The sequence below is a fragment of the Doryrhamphus excisus genome, linkage group LG10 (assembly GCF_037039965.1).
Source record: "Doryrhamphus excisus strain RoL-2023G ecotype Guam linkage group LG10, RoL_Dexc_Guam_v1.1, whole genome shotgun sequence".
Taxonomy (NCBI): domain Eukaryota; kingdom Metazoa; phylum Chordata; class Actinopteri; order Syngnathiformes; family Syngnathidae; genus Doryrhamphus; species Doryrhamphus excisus.
The window spans coordinates 20,539,241-20,566,430 of NC_136366.1; the positions used below are offsets into that span (position 1 = coordinate 20,539,241).

The window sequence follows — 27,190 nt, forward strand, 5'->3', positions numbered from 1 at the left end:
CTTTTTCCCTGGCCAAGCCTTTTCCTCTTCTTCATCTCCTCCTCCTTTTCCTCCCCTCCAGTCTCTTTCCCTCTCCTCCACAAAGCCTCTCCTCTCTCAGCAGCATTCCTGCTGGCCGCTTGCTACGCTGTGATGTCATGGCGCACAAGCATGTGTGTGCGTGTGTGTACACGCACGCTCACTTCTCCAGATGCCCTCACGCACAAAGATCCCTTCTGTGCAGGCACGTCAACCATCCATCCACCCTGCTGCTGCCCACTCCTCCCTTCCTGTTTAAAATCAAGCCCCTCCCACTTTCCCGCTGATGAACAAATGATGAGTGAAGAAAGGAGGAGATGATAAGAGGCTAATGGTATTTTCTTCTGTCACCATCACCGTCGGGCTGTTGACTTAGCCTCATATGAAGGTCTATTGAAATACCCTCATAAAGCTCCCAAACTTCCATTTAAACTTCAATCCAGTGTGAGAGGGCTTGAGGCTTGAAAATGGTATACAGTGTTCCTCATACATTCGTGGTTGTTACTCATAAACACATTACAACGGTACTGTCTGTGAACGTAGCTTGTCTTTACCACTCCGAACAGTAGGTGGCATCATAACTGGGCTTCCTCACACCCCTCGTACGCACCTGGACTGCCGGAGAATAAGAAGATGTAGCAGGAAGGATCAGTGTTGCCACAACATGACAAGTTTATACAGCGTGTATTGAAACCCGTGTGACAAATGGCTTCTTCAAACTCTGAAAGCACGTTATATGCTCTTCTCAACGACCAGAGCGTGCTGCTGTGGGCTCCATTAATCAATGGAATAGTTTCCATTCATCGCAAAGATTTTCTAAATACACTTTTTACAATTATTAGAGCCCTGTAGACATGAAATAACACCCCTATAGTCACCTTTACACTCCTATTCTTTGTTTACATCACATTGCACACATTGCAGGCTATGGTATATCACTGCAGGGACACAAGAGACAGCGGCTGCTTTAAGCGTAGCATGCTACCGAGGTCAACAGTTAGCCTCCAAACTATTTATTCTAATCTTAAAGGGTTGTGGGAAACGGAGTGTGAAAGAAAGACAAAGTAAGAAGCCAAAAACATACCACTTCCACTCGGAATGGGAGGAGAACCTTTTTTTGTTGTTTTATTTTCTCGTTTTTGTCTCATGTTAGTTTTTTGACTAATAATAGGCCACAGTAAACCACGGAAATGCGACTATTTATTAATGAAAACATTTTTGAAAACTGTTCGAACTCCTATGTAGCGAGGGACGACCTTTGGCTTTTCATGTTTTCTTCACTCAAATTGTTGCCATCTAACCACCCCACCCTCACCCCCCACTACCAACCAATACAAATAGATTGCAGCGGTGTATAAAGGGGTGTCGTGTCCGACTATCAGCTATACACACGTGTGTTTGTGTTGCGTGTGTTTGGTAATTAGATCACACTGAGTTGAAACCAGAGATGAGCGGAGTCACGGTTCACTTTCTCTGCTGCTCAGAGGCATCACATCGACATGGAAACACTTTCCTCCAATGTACAGCACCAATTAGCGATATAACATTGCTGAATTGAATTTTCCTGCTACTATACATACATGCAATTGTCAATTGTTATATATAAGGAAGACAGGAAGCTTGATGATTATTTTGGAGGTGCATATCACACTACATGCAGAGACTGAACTGGAAACTGAAACTGTGGAAACACCTGGAGAGCAGTGAATGGAATGCATGCAGTATACAAAAATGTGTACACAAAAGGTATGGATATTCACACAGCTAAAGTCCTACCTCAAACACGCCATATCCATGCAGAAGGTAAACATTCCAGGATACTAATACTGCCCCAAAAATGTAGTATGTATGTAAGCAGTTCCAATGTGCCAGACTGGTTAAATCATTATTTATGTACATCAATTTAATGCTTATGATATATTCTGACCGCTTTTGCTACCAAGAACCCATGTAGAAAAACATGTACACTGCAACCCCTTGGAAAGGCACCTTTCTCTGAGTGGCCAAGCTAAAAATAAACCAGCCAGAAAATGGGACAGTAACCTAATTATTGTTCAATCCCTCGGTGGATCGTTAAACATGCCACTGATGGTCATCACGCCAGTATCAGCGGCTTTCAGAAGACGACAAGAGCACACGCAGCGCTACAGTCATATGTGCGGGTCACTGCTGTCGGGTCGATACAGAGCAGCGCCCATAGCAGTCTTATGTCATGGAAGTCGGTCATGATTGATCAGAAAAGCACCAATTGACACGCTTGACATTGTAGCGGCTGCATGTGGGGGGGTGGTTGGTTGGGAAGGGGGGTAGACTAATCCAGAGGTGAATTTAAGAATAGTAAAACCTCAGTTTTTGTATGATTCTGCTATATTTTATTATGAATTGACGTATGACGTATGGATTAAATGAAGACCTGTAGCATTCACTGTGGGAACGGAACTGGAGGAGTCTGTTGGAAAATGAGCTTCGCTGCGCCTCTATTAGCATCATTAAACCGCTCCAGAACGTTAGAATCATATCGCATTGAAATTATTGTTTTACTGTAATTATTTAAATATGAAATGTAATCTTGTTCCGGTCTCATTACAGGTGAAGTAAAACTTGAATTAAATAGTACTCTCCTAGATTTCCAAACAATAAAAACATAACCCGCATACTTTTGAATAGAAGACTGCCTTATACAAAAGGGAATCATTTTTGCTATATTACAAAAACAACACATTCAATCCAATGTTTAGTTGGAACTTTTTGGATAAAAGCCCATCATCCTCATCACAACAGGAAACCTGCACTATCCACGGAAGTGCCTCCCTGCAATACAGGAAATGCACCAAAAACAAAAGGCCACCTGTACGACACTACAACACACACAAACAATGTGCGGTGCGGCTCAAACCTTCATCAGGAAACTCCAAAATAAACCACACAAATGTCTTTGGGAAGTCGTAATGATGAGATTTATGCCAATGAACTGCATAGTATAAGGAACCAGACTTGATTGATTCTGATTGATTAAAGACGAGTATTCAAAGTGTACCAGGTCCCTAGAATATACGTATACAAGACTTGGGCTAATCTTTGCAGATAACTGTGGGGTGAAATTGGGGTGAATGGAGGCTAACATAAGATAAATTACATGGTTGATGAGACCCAGTATTAAATCATACTGTTGCGATGAAACAGTAGCATCCCACACAGACCACTAGGGAGTATTAATATACAAAATCCATTCCCGTTAAAGTGGTCCTGTGTGTGTATTATACATCTTGTCAGAGCTCCATGCATATTGCAGCGCTCTGAAAGAATAACAATGACGGTCATTTCAGTTCGCCGCTGCGTCAGGCGACTAGACCAGACTGCAAGTAAGTTAAGTTGCTCTTTGGATTTTCAAGTTGTGTGACAAGAGGAATGCACCGCATGTCTGAACCCATGGCTCGCTGTTTGTGTCTCTTTCAACACAAGAGCTCCCCACCCCCCTGCCCAATAAGACCCCTCGGTGAAACAACAACAAAGGGTCCGACGTGCAGGCTTGAAGTAAGATTCTCCAGGCTGAATGCTAATGCCACACTTGAAACACTCTCAGCCATGGAGTGCTCTTTTGGAGCAGAGAAGCCTGCAGTAGCAGTTGTGTACGTCAGCACTGGACAACGATGGAACGTATGCCTGTCTGAACTACCACCACTGAACACCGGTGTTGGGATAACTGGGACAAAGCACAGTCTAGGATAACTCTGAACACACATCTATTATTAACGATGTCTTGAGCCGAGTAGAAGTATTGCCTGTTTAGCTTTTTGCAGCTGCAGCCCAGATCTATGTGAAGAATGATCATTTATACCGGGAAAGTAATAACAAGCCGTGCTTTTTCCCGGGCTGCTGACTCGGTGACACTGTGTACTTTGCGTATTAATTATGATGCAAGGGCGACAGGGAAATAAGCTGTTCTAAAGTTCCTTATTTGGCAATGGTATGCTGTGCATTGATTCATGTGACTGTAAAACATCGGTACTTATAGTTAAAAGTCATCAACATAACCCCCAGTTGAAAACCCAAACCAGCCATTGCTTGCACATTGACTTGCCATACCATAATAAAGGATTTTGGAACCTATAACGGAACATTTTATCGTTGGATTATTCCATTTTCATTTGGTATTTCATACCCTTATTTAGCGCTGAAACTGACAATTATTTTCTTAGTGGATTAATATGAATCAAGTAATCAATTAGGCCCTAGACCAGGGGTGCCAAAAGTGTGGCTAGTGGTTGTTTGTGGCACATTCGAAAAACAAAACACCACCATATTTGCTCATTTTCATTGGTATCCCATAGCCAATGATGGCAATTCAACTACATTACAGTTATGTCACTGTATGACAATATGTTGATTCTTGAGTCTTCTCCTTTCCATCGCATTGAATTAGCAAAGTAAACATCATCAGCCCTTCTGAGCCCAGCCACAACTGTGCATGGTACTGGTAACCAATCATTAAGCTCTAATTAGCTGCTTGACATCAGCCTAGACTTAAATGAACTACTTGAGGCCCGAGTGCTGCAAGATTAGATTAGTGACAACAGGATGGCAGCTATGTTTAGACAGCTTAATGCACCTTGCAAAATACACCGCAGGGTACTCTTAGCAAAAAGTAATACGATCGTTTGGAGTTTCCATGATCTATGATTTCTGGGTTAATGGCATTGAGGAATTGGCCAATAAAAATGGATTCTACTGTTAAATGAGGAATCTCCTGGAAAATTGCAAATTACAAATTGTAAATAAAATCCTGTCAAAAATTATAATTTTTCGCCATTTGTGTATGGTCCCAGAGTGCAACCCCTGCAGAAAGGATGGATATGTTTTAGTTTTTTCATCAACTAGGGACTACTTCTTGCATTGCATTGACCTCAGGTTGGTCAGTTTGTTCCAATATCGGGTTTGTATCCTAGGCTACAACTCCCGGAGCAGCTTGTTTACATCCAAGCAAAACATTGTCCAGGCTCTCCTGCCTTTGTCATTTGTTGGAGAGGTTTTTTTTCCGTGTTTCCTGAGGGCGATAAAAGACTTTTGCATAGCATGTGTTGATAGTCTTCTTTTATAGCACCAGTTAGCTCGTTCAGCAGCCAATGTCCATCCAATGCCTCTTCTTATGAGTCGAAAAGCCTGTATTGTATAAATGCTAGCTGGCAGACACAGCTAGTGGGTCAAGACGTAACCACTCAACACCTATGCCAACACATGAAGTCATTTTAATATCATATATTATAAAAACCAAACTTGTATGAAGGATTTGATACTAGAGTCTGACCTTATCATCCATCCACAAAGTGTTCTGCAGTCCCAATGAATCCATACTGTCTGACGGCTTCTCAAAGCCCTGTGGACAACATGGCAGGCTCGAACTCTTCCCGGGGCTATCTTACTGCATTAAGCCACTCTGCTGTGGTGCACGTCGAGAGCAGCATTGTGCTAATCACCTGTCTATTTCAGGAAACTAGCTCATAAGCTAGAAGACTCCACACAGGAAGAAAACAGTTGATGAGCCAACATGTCTGAGCTAGAGATTTACTGTATTCCTCCGTTATTTAAATAGAATTGTCCATCCATCTGTCAAAAGTCTTGAGAAAAGGCAGGTTTTGAGAGAAAACTCAGCAAGAAAGTAAGCGTTTTTCAGCAACAGCCCTGATATTACATTAAGGATATTGCACTAAATATGCATGGCATTGGTTACCAAAGAAATGTTCCGATTTCTTTGACAAAACTGCGATACTTAAGCATTTGAACCCGAGTCCAAGCCTAAATCCTAACCTCTATTTAACCTATGCCTGTTCCTGTTTTGCGTTCAACCTTCACATTTCTTCTGCATTTCAATGATGTACTGTCTCACTGTAATTTCTCTGGCTTTTTCATCATGGATGTCAGCGTTTGCACTTTGCTTTGTGTAAAACCAATGACTTGCGTGGCACAGCGCACCAATAGCAATTGGATGCTGTGCACAATAGCGCTTGGCCGAGGTTGTGTCACGGTTGTCGTCACGTGGTTGGCTTGCATTGTTTCATTTCCTGCATCCCTCTTGTTCTTTGCCTCAATAGACCAGAAATACCAACAACACTGAACAAAATACCATTCTGGAATGGAATGCAAAACAATTGACCTTGTACATGCTTAATTTTCATTGTTGTTGTTGAGCTGTGTAATGATTATGGGTTGGGTGGAGCTAAAGATCCTATCCAGACTTGGGACTTGACCTCACCTAAACCAAAACTAAATTACATCACTGCATGATGATTCCGAGACCAGTCTTCGTCCAGTCTTGAAATTTAGTTTGAATCAAAAACAAACTTTCCGCAGCAGTCCAGTGCCGATTGCTCGCCTTCATTTTTAAAACCGAAGAACGTCTGGAGCTGCGTGTTACGTCATATCTGAGCATGCGCTGAAAGAACGCACCTGGGATAAATTTAAACAGGAAAAAATCAAATTCAATCTTGCTAATATTTTATAATTAAACTCGGGACATGTATTATATAGATATATATTTTCTTTTTTAATAAAACTGTACCTCTGAATAAAGTATAGAAGGGTTTAGATTCTGTTCCACAAATGGCGGTAATGCACACAAAAGCTGCTTGCCAACCGCCAATAAACAACAGATGAAGAAAAACACAACGAAGAAGAACGCACCCTGACAACTTTCCGTTTAAGCGGGTACAAGATTGGGATTGGGAAAGGAATATTCCACCTCCGTGAATCCGATTATATATTCATTCGGATTGGCACTTTTCTTTCAGAATGATGTGTATACAAAAGTTCAATTCTTTCAGTTTGAGCAAATAAACCGAATGCAATTGGAATATTTGGGTCCATGTATACGTGGCTAATGATAGGCAAATACCTTAACTTTGTGACAGATTTCATTTATAATCATATGTTTTCATGCCTTGTCAGCATCCTGACGTATCGGTACATCCAATTCCATCATACAAGACAAAAATAGCCACAAAGTGACAATGACTCTTTAAAGAACTACTTAAAATACCAGCTTCTTCAGACGGGAAAAACACCCAGGATATAACGTCTGGACTGTTCTGCCTGAAGTGCTCTCACATGTTTCCTGGTGACTAACACTTAATAGGCCACAAGTTGTCTTTCCTATTCATGTTCTTCACTTACAGTCTGCATGTTATTTTTGTGAACAGAGTCCAAAGCCCAACACCAACTGTATCAATCACACAACATCAATGCCATTAAAACTGTGAATGCAATTCCTTCCTGGAAGGCGGCCAGTGGAGGCACATGAACAGATGGGCCATTGAAAGGCCAGCAGGCTGTTAATGTCAACAACACTTGGAGCTGTGTGAGGCTGAACAGACTTCCTTCTTGCATCCTCCACGACACAAACCCTCCACCCTCTCACTGCGACTACGCCCATCTCACACCTGGACCACCCTTTATCTCTCCTTGGAGCTTTTTCTGTTATTGTTAACACGTCCGCCCCTCTCATCCGCTCCCCTTCGGAACCACATTTCACCTCCCGACCTTCAGCCCTATGAGCCACACGTCTGTTGTATAAGATGTGATTATGTCAGTGTTGGGCTTTCTGGGAAAAGGGAAAGGTTTGGAAGGAAGAAGACAGGATTGATAACATTCTTATTCCTGTTCCTGCTCTTGTTCTTGGCGGTGTAAAGATGGGTGGGGAAGGAAAATGTACTTTAAACAAAACTCAAAACATGACATCATTGTGCCTTTAGGGGTACAAAAAGACTGTCACTGGGTGGTGTACTTCAAGGTGCTGTTTTTGTCCCCTTGACGGTTAACCTTAACAACTTGGAATCCCTCCGGACAAGTTGAATTGGTCACAACGTTCTCAGTGGAATCCGCCTATCAAGATGCGACGGATCCAGTGTGAGCCCGGGATCAGATATAGCATGCTACCGAGCTAACTAGTTAGCCTCTCCACATTCACTATAAATGAACTATAACTTACACAGCATCAAATGGGTTGTTATTGTGTACCTACTTCATTTATTGCCCTTTATTCTGTTTATTATTATTATTCTGAGTATTTTGGTGCCTCTGACGAACAAGGGTTCTATAATACCTGGTACCTTCTATAAAAAAAGCCCAAAAGAGGCCAAGCAGTATAGTTAGAATAGTAGACACACCACTGAAAACTACACCTGCAATAGTTTTACGACAAACATTGTCTACATCTCATTGGATTATGCAGCTGTTCCTAATATTGTGCCCATTTGACATCTCTTCTAAGCAAACAGTAATTATTGCCATTTCTGATATATGTACACACAAATCATGACAAACTGCTAGTTGTTATTACCAACAGACACATGGACAGTGTCTAGTCTGCGGGGATGAAAACTGGGTTAAGGTCATTCCCAATGTATGTTAAAGTGATGCAGATGAGGAGCACAAAGAGGAAGACTGCAGTGAGGGCTCATTCTATCCCACTGACCTCCTCTTCCAGCAGAATCCAGCGTCCTTCATACTTTGAAGCCAATCAGCAGGTTCATTTTTGTTACTGCTGCATTACCGTAACTACTCAAATATACGGCAACGGCACTTTCAGTGTCGCCTCGCCGCCGCCGGCTTTGTTATCATTCACTCCTATGAGGATACATGGAACATGTAAAAGACAAACAATGACCGCAATTCAAGCACATAGAAGCAAGCTTACCGAAAGTAGCCCTTAATTCTTATACCTCCGTGGCTGCTGTGTGTCCGATAACGCTGTAAAAAGTCTAATCTTTTACAGCTCCGTCGGGATGTTGCGAGAAGCGGCCAGCGGTCACAGAGAGTGGCACGCGCTCGCACAGCGTACGCGCCACTTTTGACCAGCCGGGCTGTTCCCCTCCCGCTCTTCCTTCTCCCGGCTCTCCCTCCCTCCCCTCCGGAGGCACGCGCGCTGAATAATGCAGGGCTGTCCTGTTGGCGGGAGTGTGCAGGGTGTTCTGAGCCCTTCTAGAGACAATCAGAGCGCCACAATGGGGGCCGACCGGCACGGATCGGGTTCCCCTCTGTTGGGGTTGGGACCTTCATTCATTTATTCAGTTGAACAACGAGCTCCGAAGCCTTTGCAGTGACTTATAAGCCAGGCCAACAATTAAGCAATAAATATACAGTAAAGTCTCGTTATATCGATATCGGTTAAAACGAATTACTACTTATTACGATACTATTTTCATTTCCCGGCAAATTTCTAGTCTTTTATGATATAATTAGTTCCGTTAGTACGATACCCGGTTATTATGATAATCCGGTTACTACGATGCCCTTTTCATCTCCCGCCAGCCAATTTGGTCTGCTTATATCGATACAAAAGCAGCTTAAATCAATCTTTGCTTAAGGATTTCAATACCAAAAAAGAACACGGCGAACGGCTGCTTCCAGTCAACTTTATTTTTCACACTTCCACCACCAGAGTGCAGCACACACAGCGGAAAACACCCGTCCCTCGCGCCTACCCCTCCGGGTGGCAACACCTTCCCTATCGATAGTTCCGGGGTGAATTATGTTCCGGGGTGAATTATGTCCCGGTAACCGGTAATCACTACAGCGTAAGTTTATTTTTATTTACTGTAGTACAAAATGTATTGTAGTACAAAAGCATGCTAGATACGCAATCCATGAACTCAAGGAGAAAATTACATGCCATATCAAAGATCCGCTCACTTTTAATGCAGTTCGGCGCAGGATCGGATATATGGATAGTCCGGTTATATCGGTATTTTTTCCGACTCCCGAGAATATCGATATAACGAGACTTTACTGTACTTGAATAACTTGTGAGGCTTTCATTAGCCTGTTTGCCTGTGCTGTCACTTCCACTCTGCTGTAATTAAATGGAATTAAATAAAGATAGTTGCGAGCTTGCACAAAGGAAATCATCAGCACCCTTAGAAATAATCCACAAAGTCAACAATTTCCAACTTCAACTTCAATTTACAGTAAATACTGTATATCCCCAAGATTAACTGTCACATGTGTAAGTCCGACACATCTTTTTGTCCCATATTGTTGAGGGGCAAAAGACAAAGAACAAGCAAAGCGTGCCATTACTCCACAACCCGAGGGTCTTACAGCTTTGTTTACTTAAAATGTGTTCTTCACACAAAGCCAATACTTACATGATGAAATCATATTCTGAGATAAAGCAGATGCGTTCTGTGAGGGCTGTGCTTCATGAGTTACACAAGGTGAACACCAAATGTGTTTCATAAACACAAACACTCACCATGGCAGTGTGAGGATGTCTGCTCGGCATTGCGGCCCGATGTCCATTTGTCGTTGTCATGGCAACCCCATGGCCTGTCATTAAATAAATAAACCACAATTATTGGTTTAGTGCAACCAGCCAAAAATATTGTGTCTATTTTTCCCTATTTAAGTAATATGCAAGCGCTGCGCAACTCTGATTGTGCTATGTGAGTGTGGGTCAAGAAACTACAGTATTATGAGACACTATTAGACTGAAAATGTAACAAACTGAAAGCATAAATATAATATCAAACAAACTATAGACAAGCCAACCATGCCTCTCACCCGAGTACTACTACTTTCCTACTTACCTACTGATCATATAGAACACAGCTTTCAAAGTGTGAGACGGGCCTCCTCTTGGAGGAAGACTTTAAGAGGTGTGGCTGCTTGAAAAAAATAAATAACAGCCCCCTAACCCCCTAGGCTCAATGACAAGGGAGTCAAAATGTAAAGCTGAGTTCATGAAAAATAGCGCCAAATAAAATCTTACACTGACAAAACATTCACGTCAGTGATAACAGTTGTGATGATTGGACACTATATCGTTTTTAGATAACGTTTTTTTCACATTGAGTCATTGGGCGCCATGTCTTTGCAGCTGGTGTGTATTTGAAGCAAAACATTCAAGCGTTCAAGGCACTTCCCACGCTAATTAATCCGCGTGGTGACGGTGGACACATCGGATTTCCGATGTTCCTGTATTTGGTGAATATCATCTGTGAAGCAGAAATGGCGTGCTTATTTTGCTAAGGTTCTCTCCCCTCAATATACAGGATTAACTCACCAATCAGGAAAAGACTAAATATTATTCACGATTTATTTTATCATCACTATGCAACCATGGAGATCTCGGCATGTTCAGAGAACGTGTCATAAATATATACTTGTTGACATTCAGTTTGGGGAGTTATTATATTCTCTACTACAAAAAAAACCCTACAATATTATTTTTATATTAAGTTGTATTTATGCAAATTAGTTCCTATTTGTATCTTTTCTGACATTGTATTATATTTGATGAAAGAACACTGATATATTTGATCCATTTTTAGTTATGTTGGAAAACATGGGTGTGCACAGTCTCTGGCTATTCATTTTTAATAATTAAATATTTTTAATAATTTCTTTATTATTTTAAATCTGTTAGTTTTTAAATTAATTTAAGTTTTAAATTTAAATTGTTTTAATTCTATTTTTTTTTAATTATTTTAAATCTGTTAGTTTTTTAAATTAATTTAAGTTTAAATTTTTCTATTTTTTTAATTATTATTTTAATTATTATTGTTTTTTTCAAGGGTGCAGCCAGGAATCCTGAGCCACTGGTACCACCCCCTTTTCGCTTTTGAATAATTACCTATTTTTGAGGCCTCTGTGAATCAAGGCCATTTGCATCGTCCCAACTTCCCCCACCCACATTGCGGCCTTGTCTGCAATTCTGCTCTTGCAACAGCAATAGAGCGTCAGTTTGTTTGACAGTTGCAGAGATGTATGATTTATCATTCATTTATCATTACACTACATTGATGATTGCGGTTTGTATCATACTGAGAGGTGTCAAGATAGGAGCACCTTTGCAACCACAACACATAAAATGAGATCTCTCTCAAAATGAGCTTCATTGGTGTTTGTTAGTGGTGGTGGGTTATTATTATTACTATATTACAAGAAGAGATAGGGGGGCAGGGAGGAGTATTGGTGATCTTTGGGGTCAGCAGCCAAAGAGACGGTGAATGTTAAAGTAGAGACAGCCAGAAAGACACAGCAAGGAGCTGAAGTGGAGAAAAGTCAGCTTTATTTGAGTAAAGATAGAGTAGAGGGAGTATACAAACATCAGAGATGTGATAGAGTGAGACTGGAGTGAGTTGTTGGAACAATAAGAGAGAAAGGAATCATGTGAACAGTAGAAAAGGGATCCTTTTTTTGTGTGTGTTGCAAGTCCATACAACCACATGGGCAGGCAGACGGGAAGAAAGGGCGCCCCCTTGAGAGGTAAATGTGTACTTCACTATGTGGCAGTGGGGTTTAGGCTATCTAATTTGGCCCAGAATATGTTTGAATGTGATGACCGCGTAACTTATTGTTGGTGCACAACTGTCTCTGTGACATTGAAGAAAAGTCACCACTTATACAGTTGATTTAGCAATTAATTATCCAAATTATCTTGATGATAATAATAATGACTGTCACAACGTGGACGTAAAAAACTTTGGTTGGTGTGGGGAGGGCGGGGGGGGGGGGGGGGGTGTGCAAAGAAAAATCAGTTTAGCATGCAGTTAATGGGCAACCATGCAAATCTGTTGCTAACGGTTAGTAAAGGTCAGGAGTCAACATGACACATCTGCAGAAGGAATTAGCAGTGGGAGACGGTGACGTAGCATGAAAATATAGAAAGCTCTTCTCATATGGCATCATTGCACATGTAAACATGTCTAGAATAGTTTCCTTTTCTATAGATGTGGAAAAATAAATGAATCGCTGATTAGGCTATGGCGCATACAGTATTTACATTCTTTATCTACACAGGAATCCCGCTAAATAAAGTCTACTTTTAAGGCAGAAACTACAACTCAGCACTAATGGGACCATTTCCAGAAGGAAATGAATGATTGGCATGTGTATATACAGTAAAGTCTCGTTATATCGATATTCTCGGGAGTCAAAAAAAAAAAAAATACCGATATAACCGGACTATCCATATATCCGATCCTGCGCCGAACTGCATTAAAAGTGGGCGGATCTTTGATATGGCATGTAATTTTCTCCTTGAGTTCATGGATTGCGTATCTAGCATGCTTTTGTACTACAATACATTTTGTACTACAGTAAATAAAAACAAAATTACGCTGTAGTGATTACCGGTTACCGGGACATAATTCACCCCGGAACATAATTCACCCCGGAACTATCGATAGGGAAGGTGTTGCCACCCGGAGGGGTAGGCGTGAGGGACGGGTGTTTTCCGCTGTGTGTGCTGCACTCTGGTGGTGGAAGTGTGAAAAATAAAGTTGACTGGAAGCAGCCGTTCGCCGTGTTCTTTTTTGGTATTGAAATCCTTAAGCAAAGATTGATTTAAGCTGCTTTTGTATCGATATAAGCAGACCAAATTGGCTGGCGGGAGATGAAAAGGGCATCGTAGTAACCGGATTATCATAATAACCGGGTATTGTACTAACGGAGCTAATTATATCATAAAAGACTAGAAATTTGCTGGGAAATGAAAATAGTATCGTAATAAGTAGTAATTCGTTTTAACCGATATCGATATAACGAGACTTTACTGTATTTGTTGTCGTCTTAGGTAGAAATCATTTTCCACTCATAATATTTGTTCCAAACATGAACAGAGTACAGATTTGAAGCACACAAGCACCACTGAAAGCTACAATATCATGGATTTAATTCATTTTGAGCCTAAACGTGCCTGGAATACCGTATTCCTCAGGTCTTTTACTCAACTGCGCAGCATCGATTGGCTGTAAAGAATTTATTCCACAAATAATGGCACTTCATTGATAAATATAGAGTCGTCCCTTGCTATGTCGTGGTTTGAATATCGCTCTCTCGCTATATTGCATACCCCACCCCCAAAAGACATTACCTATCCCGATGCATGGAGACTGGCTACTGAGCCTGCAGAGCCGAACCCACATGCCATGGCTGAGATCGAGTGGAGAAAAAAAAAAGGTTCTCCTCTCATTCCTTGTGGAAGTGGTAATATTTTGGCTTCTTTGTCCTTCTTCCCCACTGCGTTTGAAATGCTTTCTTAGGTTTAGAATACATAGGCTAACTTGTTAGCTTGCTGTGCTAGCTGTGGTCATCTGTTACGTCCCTGCAGTGATACCGTTAGCCTGTGCGATGTGATGTAAACAAAGAATACGAGAAGTGTAAAAGTGACTATTGGGTGTTATTTCATGTGAAATAATTTCATGACCCACATAAAGTCATAAACAGCTTTTCTATGTTCTAACTTCAGAAATATTCACTTTATTAATACTGAATCCTACTTGGCGGAAATTCACTTATGACGGGTCGGGTCTCGGACCAATTAACCGCAATAAATGAGGGATGGCTGTATATCAATATTGTTTTTAAGAATTTTTCTTATGATTTATTTTTACATATGCAGTATAAACCATTTCCATAGTGAGTAAGTTTCCATAAACAATATAGCATCTGCGTTTTTTTTGAGTAGTGGATTTAAGGATTAAGTGCCATTTTTAAGAATGTTCAGGCCTTTATTTTGGAAAACCTCATTTAAGAACCTGTTCCTATCATTTTTTTGGACACTAGTCTCGCACTCTAATTAATAATAATAATAACAGCATACTTTAAATAAGCTGATTGGTCCAAGATAAAATGCCCCAAAACAGAAATGATCACTTTTGACCATGATTTCAGTTCTTTCATGTGGTCCACTATTTGAGGGAATACTGTAATATTATTGCTCTGACGCTCATATATATCAATTATCTGTTGCCTCTGAGGCATTCATGAGCACTAAGCAGTAAGGGACTGACCTCCAGCCAAGGAAATGACCTTTACAGTGGACTGTATATGATATTACAATATATTTATAGAAAAGACGTCACCCAGGTCTTGATTATTACGGTAGCACCATTATAAACGAGGTGGCAGTGTTGTGGTGCTCCTCTGCTGCGAATGACACGAATGAACATTGGAAATATCAATATTAATATTTTGTATGCATGCTAGTGATGGGCGAATCAATTTTGTTGTATATTTATAGTTGATATTTATTAATAAAGATGTAATTGTGTATTATTATTCATTTATTATTTGTCATTTTATTTTTAATATATGTATTTATTATTTTTAATATTATATATTTTAAATTATACATAATTTATTTTTTATTAAATAATTATAAAATTAATTAAAATAATTTGTAGTTAATATTTATTATTAAAGATGCATTTATTTATTTATTATTATTTACTATTTATTATTTATCATGCTATTTTAAAATATATACATTTAATATTTCTAATATAAGATTGTTTTATTATACATAATTTATTATTTGTCAAATAATTTTAAAAAATTACTATAAAATGTATACATTTAATACAAGAGTCGAATAGTACTATAATATACAGATTTCAGAATTGAAGTCAATCAATATTTATCAAAAATATTACCCTGATTTTTTTGAAGAAGAAATCTTTGTCGATTTCATATTTAGATTACATTATGTAGACATAAATGTTTTAATTTATTATTGACTAATATGTGTATACATTTTTAAATGCACAGTATTTCTCATGTGTTTAGTAAAAAATGGGGCATTGCCCATCACTAGTGCATGCTATCGGCAGTATCCCGTGTTTTCACTGGCGGTGTTTCCTCGCTGCAAATGTGCTCATTAGTTCTTGGACACGCTAAGAAAGCAAATGGCTGCATCGTTCCTACAAGTGTTTCACAGCTTCTCATTGGCTGCTGAGCAAGGAAGTGATTGAATGGGAGGAAATGACTTCACCAGTGGACTCAGTCAATGAAGGGACAAAACAACAACCTTGCTTTCTTTCCCATGGAGAGAAGCATCTCGGGAGAGTCTATGAAACGAATGCTGCGATAACAGAGAGCTAAATGAAATGAAAAGTGGAATAGAAGACTAATTGTTCCATTGTTTTGTGAGGACTGTGATTGTGGAAGAATACAGAGGCACATGAAGAAACCAAGGCAACAAGGACCCTCCACCCGCCCTCCATCCTGCTAAGACACATGCCTTTTATTTGGAGGTTGCGTGCAAGTGTGTGTGTGTGTGTGTGACATAAGCTAGTGGGCTAAGAATTGACAGGCAAGGAAGAAATATGTGACTATAAATATACAGTAAAGTCTCGTTATATCGATATTCTCGGGAGTCGGAAAAAATACCGATATAACCGGACTATCCATATATCCGATCCTGCGCCGAACTGCATTAAAAGTGGGCGGATCTTTGATATGGCATGTAATTTTCTCCTTGAGTTCATGGATTGCGTATCTAGCATGCTTTTGTACTACAATACATTTTGTACTACAGTAAATAAAAATAAACTTACGCTGTAGTGATTACCGGTTACCGGGACATAATTCACCCCGGAACTGAACGGAACGGAACGGAAGTGTGAAAAATAAAGTTGACTGGAAGCAGCCGTTCGCCGTGTTCTTTTTTGGTATTGAAATCCTTAAGCAAAGATTGATTTAAGCTGCTTTTGTATCGATATAAGCAGACCAAATTGGCTGGCGGGAGATGAAAAGGGCATCGTAGTAACCGGATTATCATAATAACCGGGTATCGTACTAACGGAACTAATTATATCATAAAAGACTAGAAATTTGCCGGGAAATGAAAATAGTATCGTAATAAGTAGTAATTCGTTTTAACCGATATCGATATAACGAGACTTTACTGTAAAAAACAGATTTGCTAATTCAGTGTGATGTGCGTAGTAAAGTGTACTGATGATAATAATAAATGATATAGCAACAGGTGAGTTACCGAAGGTGTGTGTCAAGAGGACAGAGCGACCATGTTGGCATAAAAGCATGGCTGAGTGAAGGCGTAAAAAGTCAAAAGACGACCCCGTGCATGTGCGTGAGTGCGGCAGCCGCTCAGAGTCCCCAGGAGGAGAAGGAAGGCGGGGCTTCGGTTAGTAACCATCCAGAGACAGAGGGGAAAGAGGGGTGTTGTGGGTAATAATAATAATAATAATAATAAAAAAGGAAGCAGAAGGTTCAGTCACATGACTATGCAGCACTTGCAGCGTTTCCTCTTGTCTGTACCTGTAGCAGGGGTGAGGCCAGGAGGCGGGGCTTTGTTGGCGTCGGGGTTGGGAGGGGGTGAGGCGGCGCTGTCAGGCTCGCGGCCGTCGGATGAGAGTTCCGTGCTGGCGGCCTCGGACGTGACCGGCCGGCCCGACACCAGGTCGGCCGCCGTGCCGTCGATAACGGACAAGTCGGTGACCGTCTTCTCCCTCAGGGACTTCTCGTCGTCTTCATCGATGAGGACCACCTCAGCCTTCACGGTGCCGTCGAAGCCCAGCAGCCGCCTGCTCTCGCTTGTGTCTTCCAGGTCCTGGTAGCCGAGGAACACCATGGTGACTGGGTGCTCGGCGCCGGATTGGGGAAAGGACCCGAGCTCTGGTTCCGGGTGAGCCGACGGGCCGGGCTGTGTCATGATGGGGGCGGAGGATGGGGGCATCATGCCGAGCCGAGTCTCCCTCTGGAGTGTGACCTGTGCAGGCGGGCTAGACGGGATGGAAGGCGGGGCGCAGGATGGCGGGGACAGATCGTTCACATCGGCCGGCGACACGTAAGCCTGCGGGGCGGCGGGGGTCACCAACACCTGACCCTTCCTGTCATCACCCCCTCGAACCGGTCTGGCTGCTCTTTGGATGAGCTGGTCGACCTGCGAGGAGCTCCAGCCATTCTCCATGGAAGTGGTGGACACGCCCCCGGAGGAGGTGACTTCGTAGACGACTTTCCTGCCGTCGTCGTAGACTTTGATGCCGCGCGTCCCCGCCTCCGAGGGGCTGACGCGGTTCGCCGACAGGATGCGCTGCTCGCCGGTCTGAGGGTCATGCTGCACGTTGATCTCCATGGCAAACATTGCTGTTAGAAGGGGGAAGGAGGGGTGGAGGCAGAAGGGGGTGGGGGTGTGAAGGAAGAGTGAGGGGGGGTGGAGAAGGTGGAGGGTGTGAAGCGTGAAGATGGGGGCATAGTACACTGATAAAAATCACCAGGGTTTCATGCTGGTAGCCTGCAGGCCACAGCATATGCAAATAAAAAGTATTACTTTTATTATTATTATTTCAATAACTGAGCATTTTCATTGTTATTTTTATGCACGTTTTCCATATTTTATCTTGTACTACTGACTTATTTTAGTCCAGTTCAGCACGCAATAGTCAGTAGTTTTTGAAAAACACGCTAGAACAAAAAGTGGGGGAAAAAAGTACTATACGGATGAAGTTGACGTCTATCAAGTTCTTCCACACCAAACTCATCCAAGCATGACTTTATACATGCACCGGGAACAGAAAAGCCCCTTCCTTAATCCTTCCACTACCATTCACTGGTTAATATATTGATTAAAATACGTTATTTGTACCCAGATTGTTGTCCATTGCACTTTAATTTAACAATTATTAAAAAATATATATGTATTAGTATAGTTCCCAGAAAGTAAGAGTGGTATTTAATGTTAAAAAAATAAATAAATAAAATAAAAAAATTCTAAAAAACATTTTACCACGATTTACCGGTAAATAATAGACTGCAGTAAATACAGATATAATGAAAATATAATAAAATTCATATATATAATATAAACAATATAATAAAATTATATAATTACATCTAAAAAAAAATCTAAAAAAATAGAATCAGCACTAAATGATACAATATAAATTATTCAAAATAAATGCTACTCATTTAGAAAGACATGCACCAAAAACTCATCCTTTTTTAGTCCTCATAAAATAAATAGTTACTAACAAAAAATCAAGCATGTTACATCATCACGCTTTAATTGATTTTAATAAGCATGGATGCCCAAGTCGTATCTATGTCTTTGTGCTGTGTATGTATGTGTGTGTGTGTGTGTGCGTGTGTGTGTAATCCAACTTGGCCGTGTCCCAAAACCCTTTGTGCCCTCTCCTCCTCCCTCACTCCACCCCCTCTTCCCCCTTCACCTTCCTTGCCGTCCTCTCCAACCTTACCGGGTCTCGGAGCGGCCTTCTCTGCAGGCGCAGGTGGACTGGTCCGGGGCAACGTGGCCGGGGCGAGGTGGTCGGGATGGAGGTCCGCGCAGTCCGAGAGAGGAGCGGACGTGCAGGCGGTGGCCTCTAAGAGCACAAAGGGGCGGGGTGGTCGGAGAGATAGTTAGTGTGATGTTAAGAGGCCGAGAGTGATCCACACGCACACACACACGCACGCTGGGTACACAAATAAACACACATCAGTGATGCATATCCCTTCCACACACACAGACACACACCGTCTCACTGTCCTTGTCTCACTTCTGTGTCCACGGCAACTGTAGCACCCCAGAGGTTCAAGTGCTTATGCAGCAGAAGCATGTGTGTGTGTGTGTGTGTTTTTACTCGTGTGTGTGTTTGGTGTGAAGAACAAAGCGGCAGGGGCTTACAGGGCTTTTTAGAGAATAGCGGGGGGATAAAGCCAGCGACTGCAGGCTGCAGAGTCATGGCCTTGTGCGAGTGCGAGCATCAATAGTCTTGCTGAGCATGGTGTGTGAGTGTGTGTGTGTGTGTTTTAGTGTCTGTGTGCTCTGTCCGTGGCAATCAGTGTGTGTGTTTGAGGGTTCATGGGCGCTCTCTGGCCCGAATCGGCCCTGTCTCAGCGAGATTATTATCCAAACAAACACACACACGTAGACATGTACATGCACACACATTTGAAAACAATAAAGACAACAAAGGATGAATATAATTAGGGATGTCCGATTTTTTTGCCAAAAATCGATAAGGCAATATTGTCTAACTCTCAATTTCCGATATCGATATGTGCAACATAACATATCTCCCATGGTGGAATCAACCATATTTTCATGCTGACCCTGGACTGGTCGGCCAGCCAATCACAGGGCACATATAGACAAACAACCATTCACACTCACATTCATACCTATGGACAATTTGGAGTCGCTAATTAACCTAGCATGTTTTTGGAATGTGGGAGGAAACCGGAGTACCCGGAGAAAACCCACGCATGCAAACTCCACACAGAGATGGCTGAGGGTGGGATTGAACTCGGGTCTCCTAGCTGTGAGGTCTGTGCGCTAACCACTCGATCGCCGTGCAGCCCGTATGCTGATATCAGGCCGATAATTATCGGACATCCCTATACAGTAAAGTCTTGTTATATCAATATTCTGGGGAGTCGGAAAAAATATCGATATAACCGGACTATCCATATATCCGATCCTGCGCCGAACTGCGTTAAAAGTGGGCAATAATGCACTCGACATTGTTCTATAGTATAGAACAATTAAATACATGTATTTGTACGCTTGTGTCGTCGTTGGAATAGGTGTGTATGCTATGTCAGTTGGTTCTTCTGTTGCAGGCATGTGTTTGGCCAGCTATGTGGGGCGGGTTGAGCATGACCTGTGAACCAGGAAGTGCGGGAATCGGTGTGTGTGTGCTGTGCTCTGGTGGTGGAAGTGTGAAAAATAAAGTTGACTGGAAGCAGCCGTTCGCCGTGTTCTTTTTTGGTATTGAAATCCTTAAGCAAAGATTGATTTAAGCTGCTTTTGTATCGATATAAGCAGACCAAATTGGCTGGCGGGAGATGAAAAGGGCATCGTAGTAACCGGATTATCATAATAACCGGGTATCGTACTAACGGAGCTAATTATATCATAAAAGACTAGAAATTTGCCGGGAAATGAAAATAGTATCATAATAAGTAGTAATTCATTATAACCGATATCGATATAACAAGACTTTACTGTATGTGATATAATGCATGTGTGACATTGACCGTACCTCCATCACGGGACATCAAACTCTAGGGGAAAACAGAGACAAGAATAATCTTATTACAGGACAAAGTTCCCCAGTTTCAGTCCAATGAATGAATCGTACCTTCTGGAGGTCTTCTATCGAGCGCTCCGTCTCCTTCAAGCGTTCTCGTAGAATTTGTTCTTTAGCAGAAATCAGAGACTCTTCACTCTCAAGTGTGCCGATTTCTGATTCCAGCCTGCAAACACAAACACGCACAAAAAAAAACATTTTTGATTGATTGTTGACCCAAATCCTGCAGCTGTTGAGAAGTCGGCTACATTGGAAACATAAGGTTTGTGTGACAGTGAAGTCGAGTCAATTACAGTCTTGTCAGCAGTGGTGGCTTGGATCTGAGCTCATTGCCATCTTTTATAAGGAAGCTTCCATTTTAGGATGTGGCGTTCAACGACACAGGCCGTTATAATGGACAGTATGGACATCATGAAATAACAGCAATGTGGCAGATGAACATGACACAAAAGGATGTCAAGCCAGTTATCTACATTAAAACGCACTGATTGATGCCCACACTTTGAGACATAGTACACCCTAGACGGGACGCCCCATACCCAACAATCTCTTTTGACAGGAGTGAGGTAAGCCATCTATGTTAATTTGGAGAAGCCATCTTTGTCTCTAGAATGCCTTACTAAAGGATTAATTTAGCATATAACAAATTAACAAGGCATTATCATTTCAGGTGGGTCCGTCATGACATTGGAATGGAATCATAATGTAAACAATACAACCCAAAATGTACCAATGTACCAATGTACCTCCTCCTGTAGAAGATAAATACACTGGATCTTGCATCGAGTTCTCAGACTAGAGTTGTACTATATTCAGTCCCACCTAGTCTAGTCATGAACTGATGAATCCTAGTCTGATGAGAGCCGAAATGACAACCCCAACAATCCCAACCCCAACTGACTGATGTGGATACAGATGTCGGCTGCAGTTACAACACTGCACAATATCTGCAACACAGCACAATCATGTTGTGACGGTTTAAAGCAGTTTAATTCTGAATGAGTTCATTAATCCCAGATGATGGCAGAAGAATTACACCATCCATCCCAAACATTCTGGAGTCTTAATCCTATTTGCCGCCTTTCAGAGTATAAGTAATCACTTAAGCGCTTGTCTGGATGTGCGGGAGCAATTTCACATGCAGTTCAACAACCAGGAACTCATACGATTTAACAAAACCTAAGCAAGCAATAGGGCTGCACGGTGGTCGAGTGGTTAGCGCGCATGCCACACAGCTAGGAGACCCAAGTTCGATTCCACTCTCGGCCATCTCTGTGTGGAGTTTGCATGTTCTCCCCGTGCATGCGTGGGTTTTCTCCAGGTACTCCGGTTTCCTCCCACATTCCAAAAACATGCTAGGTTAATTAGCCACTCCAAATTGTCCATAGGTATGAATGTGAGTGTGAATGGTTGTTTGTCTATATGTGCCCTGTGATTGGCTGGCCACCAGTCCAGGGTGTACCCCGCAGCTAGCATAGGCTCCAGCACCCGCCCCGACCCTCGTGTGGAAAAAGCGGTAGAATATGAATGAATAAGCAAGCATTAACTGCCACCACCTGCACGGTCGACAAGTGGTTAGCACGCAGGCCTCACAGCTAGGAGACCCGAGTTCAAAAAAAAAAAAAAAAAAAAAAGGAGACCCGAGTTCAATTCCACCCTCGGCCATCTCTGTGTGGTAGAAAATGAATGAATAAGCAAACATTAATTGCATAATGTGTTGTGCTTTTGGTGGTTATTTTTCGACTGCCACTACAAAATTCAACATATCAATAATTTTTTGTAAATTTTTTGGAATATGAGTGTTACGCTAAACTCCGTAAACTTAAAAAAAAATACATATTTGGCTTAAGATGTGATCCCACACACTTCATTCTGAGACACACAAGGACACGCACACACATTAAAAGGTGGATGCAACAACAATACGAGGAAGCTGTCAGGGAGGAGGACCATGGCGGCTTCCTCACAGCCTGCCAACACTTGCAACACTTCAGTCTACTCCTCAGGGATGCGTGGAATGCATGTGCCGTAATTATGTGTGAAGAAAAGACGGCTTTGAGCTTCATTACACGGCTATAAACAATTGCTCTTCCTACACTTTTCCAGAATAAACAAAGGTCACTCTTGGTTTCAGCACCATACGCAGAATTCATTGTTGTATTTGGCTGACTGTCTATCCAGGGGACATTTTTTTATGAAGCATTTTTAGAGTCCTTCGCATATTGTTGTTTGTGATGAGGCGGGATAAACACAGATTTAGTGGAATAGCTCGATGGGGCTGAACGTTTTCCATTGACGGTCACATGAAAAATCTAATAGACCAATTTGCCACTTGCATAAAATGACTCCAAACAAGCCGGTTTCAATGTTATCAGGCAATCTATTCAATGAAATAGGCTAATTATCCAAAATAAAGAGGTATAATAATACAGTTATAATACTGTACTTATCATGAATCTAATTATAGCAGTCAACAACAAGGTATTATTACTGTTGATGTGAACTAGTCAGCCATAGTCAATAGTATTTGTGCTTGGCGCCCCCTAGTGACTATATTAAGCACTGGAGTGAAAGCAAAGAAATAGCTTTTGCCATCCTCATTTCTCATGGCCACCTCCTTAGAATATAATCCAAAAAGAGAAATGTGACGTCGCCACCCCACCCTGTTAGTCAACCGCAGGCCAGTTGCCATGGATACGCCTGTCTTTCCGCATCATACAGGACGGGGAAGCGTACATATCTGATTTTATGTGCGGGTTTGACAGCCTGTGTGCGCATACCCACATGTGTTGGAGATACAGAGGCTTGAGGTAAAGCAATACTGTGTGTTATTAAAAATGTGACTTTTGTCTCTTCATATTTTGACTTTTTCTTGTGAAATTACTTCTGATTTCTCCGTTTTTGTTGTTATGTGCTTGTTGTTTTCTTGTTAAATTATATTTGTAGGATGTGCCACACTGGCAGTACTTGAACCCATCATTTTTTTGTTTGTTTTTGTTTTTTTTACAAATCAATTGTTCCACCCAGATGGAAAAACTGCAACGATGAAGGACACATACAAGAATGACTTGGTGTATGAACGCAGATGTTCGAAGTACTGTTTTCATCTGCTGCATTCATTATGCAACACACCATGCACACACACACAATTTCAGAATATAATTTAAACAGCATGCACCATTATTTACATTAATATGCCAAGTATTGTGCAAAGGTAGTCAAGTCAAGTTTATTTATATAGCCCTTAATCACAAAAGAGCCTCAAAGGGCTTAACAAGCAGGCAACAGTAGACACAGTAGATGATAGACCAGGGGTGGGCAAACTACGGCCCGGGGGCCACATCCGGCCCGCCAAGTGTTTGAATACGGCCCGCCCAATCTTTATTTATCTTTAAGTATTTCATTTAAAGTCAACATACAACCTGGCATCATGGCCTGAGCCAACCTTTTGATGGTTTTATCAATTTCGTTTTTTGACATGGTCTGTTGTTTACAAAGTGCTCCTGAAAAAAGGGACACAAGCACATAATAATAATAATAATTATTATTATTATTAGAGTATTAGATTATTATAATTATTATTAGAACTATTAATGCTAATTATTATATTAATTATATATAATATTATTGTTATATTTGCATATTTTACATAATAATAATATAATAATTATTATTTTAATTTTATTGTAATTATTATAATATTTTATTATTTTTAAAATATTTAAATATAAATATAAAATAATAAATAATAATAGCAGATTGCATGACAATTTTACAGATGCAATAATAACAGGTGGACTGTTACGTGTAAAATATATAGTCAAAAAGTTTGCCCACCCCTGTGATAGACAATAGACGACATCCCTGATCTGAACCCCCATCAGGGCAAGGAAAAACTCAAAACCCATTAGGGAAAAGGTACCGTGTTTGTATGTGGCCATATTATGCTGCATGTTTGCTCGAAGTGATGCAGTCTGCCTGTAGGTCACATGGTTGCAACCCAGCAACGAATTAATCTGCCCTTTACAGTCATTGTAATGGCAATGAGTGCTGCCCGTGAGCGGAGGTCACATTTCAGCGATTGGACCCTCGAGCACTTCTCGGGCCAAAGTTAGCAGCTGCCATTTGCTTTCACTGCTATTGCGTTTCGTTCAAAGTCTGCATTAAAAGAAATAAAGCCGTCGCAGTATAATTGGCCAAATGCAACCGGAGAACACAAAATGTTTTTTTTTCCCAACATTTAAACTTTGAAGCAGTGGGCCCCTACCACATCATAAACCTAGAGTTCTCAACTGTCCACGGAGCAAAGTTTTAACGACCTCGGTTCCCCAAATGTTAAGTTCTTGGAAGAGGTAACCATACAGAGAAACCATCTAAACTCCAGTGCGTCACGCTGTGAGGGAAAAGATGATTTTCAAAGCGTATATGCAACTTGGAAAAGGCTATTTCAAAGTATAGTTTGCTTCTGGCAGACTGTCCCAGAGGCTCCATTTGTCTTCTTTGGAATACTTTGGATACAGCTTAAAGGAGCGATGCTTTATTCTGCTAAATAACTGACAGGATGTCCATATCGGTAAAAGATTAGGAATGCATGACAACATAAACAAAAAAAAGTAAACTTGTTTATATCACTACCCAATCACAAAATGCAATTCCCTCAAAAATACCACGTGACAAAGAAACAAACCATAGGGTGAAAATGTCGAGCAATTATAGCGGCAATACACTATGCCAAATATACTGTACAATACAGTATCTGATAAAAATAGAAACTACTCACGCTGCTCTATAATGATGGCTAAATATGCCAATGAAGGTGAAAAAGCAGCGGTCCAAAAGTAGTACGGGTACATGCAGGTCAGCGCCACATTGTGAAAGGGCCTTTTACTGCTGTATTGCTCTTTCTTGTTTACTTAGCTTGTTCGTGTAATGATAGGGATTTTTGTAAAACTCCCACTGCCACACTCTCTCACTCAATGTTTGTCCTCGCAGGCGATGTCCGCTGTATCCTTACACAATGCCCCCTCTTTCTTTGCCCCGTCTTGAAGGCTGGTGTGCGTGTCTTAAAGTTGGTTTATGACCAAAACGTCTTGCAAAATTACTTTTTGGATATTTTTCAATATGTTTGCTTTTAAAATGAATGGATCTTTTAGTGGAATACGACAAAGAACACAGTGTTGCTGTTTTTTATGTCATTTTTTGTATGTTCGCTGAGAGATGTCGTCGTGCCTCCATGGTGTTTTATTTGTCATAATGCAGTTTCCAATCGCTTTGCAGAATTCTATGGAAAATCTGAATTTTTTTTGTTACTTTCTGGCTTCATTTAATCTTTCTTGTCTACGTTGGTGGAAAGCTCAACGGCACAGCGGCACAGACATACTTTATACCCCCTTCTTACCGCTTGCCTATGTGCTCACCAGACTGTGAAAAGACACAAACGGCCATAAAAGAGCTTCTTCTCACTCAATTTCTGCCATTAAAGTGTCCAGCGGGGCACGCGCTGTGACTTTAAAACTTGTAAAAGGCAGATGGGAGCGAATGCTTGGGCTTCTGTGCATTCGTCAGAAGAGCAGCGAAGCCTAATTTGGAGATGTTTATGAGGGGGAAGGAGGCGCACATGGTCATACCTTATCCCTGCTCTTGCAAGCTCACTTCACCACACCGCTATCTGCAGTGGAAAGACTCTGCTTGCTGACGCCATTGGGTATTTTGGGAAAGTGTAGATGCCAACACAAAAAGCTTCATTAGCGTCAGAAAATCTCTACCACAGGAGTTTTCAAAGTTTGCGGCGGGTGTCCCGTGAGACTAAAGAGTCTTCTCAAGGGATGCGATGCAGCTTGAGAAAAATAAAAAGCTGGGGTTAGCAATACACTCAAGAGGCATGGGTTGTATTATATTCCATCAGAGGAGGCTCACTGTGTCAGACTTTGAAAAACGCTGCTCCAGCAGAATCTGGCAATTTTCTACTGTGATAAATAAGGGATCTATTAACAAGTTCATTCATTCATTTTCTACTGCTTATCCTCACAAGGGTTGCGGGGGTCTTCTGGCGAGAGGCGGGGTACACCCCGGACTGGTCACCAGCCAATCACAGCGCACATATAGACAAACAACCATTCACACTCACATTCATACCTATGGACAATTTGGAGTCGCCAATTAACCTAGCATGTTTTTGGAATGTGGGAGGAAACCGGAGTACCCGGAGAAAACCCACGCATGCACGGGGAGAACATGCAAACTCCACACAGAGATGGTTGAGGGTGGAATTGAACTAGCTGTGAGGCCTGCGTGCTAGCCACTCGCCCGCTGTGCAGCACAAAAAAAATACTATTTCTAAA

The 27,190-nt window shown here is 41.5% G+C and overlaps 1 protein-coding gene across 6 annotated transcripts in view; it reads right to left on the reverse strand.

Moving 5' to 3' along the window:
- Window positions 1–27,190, reverse strand: part of palm2akap2 (PALM2 and AKAP2 fusion) — a 64,770-nt gene that overhangs the window by 14,441 nt on the left and 23,139 nt on the right. For 5 of the 6 annotated variants that reach the window (XM_058064548.2, XM_058064546.2, XM_058064549.2 and 2 more), the window contains 5 exons: window positions 20,901–21,015; window positions 20,802–20,823; window positions 19,014–19,139; window positions 17,077–17,904; window positions 10,265–10,338 (listed from right to left, as the gene is read on the reverse strand). In XM_058064548.2, the coding sequence (XP_057920531.2) occupies window positions 10,265–10,338; window positions 17,077–17,904; window positions 19,014–19,139; window positions 20,802–20,823; window positions 20,901–21,015 (1,165 nt within the window). Of the gene's footprint in view, window positions 1–10,264; window positions 10,339–17,076; window positions 17,905–19,013; window positions 19,140–19,291; window positions 19,334–20,801; window positions 20,824–20,900; window positions 21,016–27,190 lie in introns of those variants that run through there. The other variant, XM_058064552.2, reaches the window with a different exon arrangement.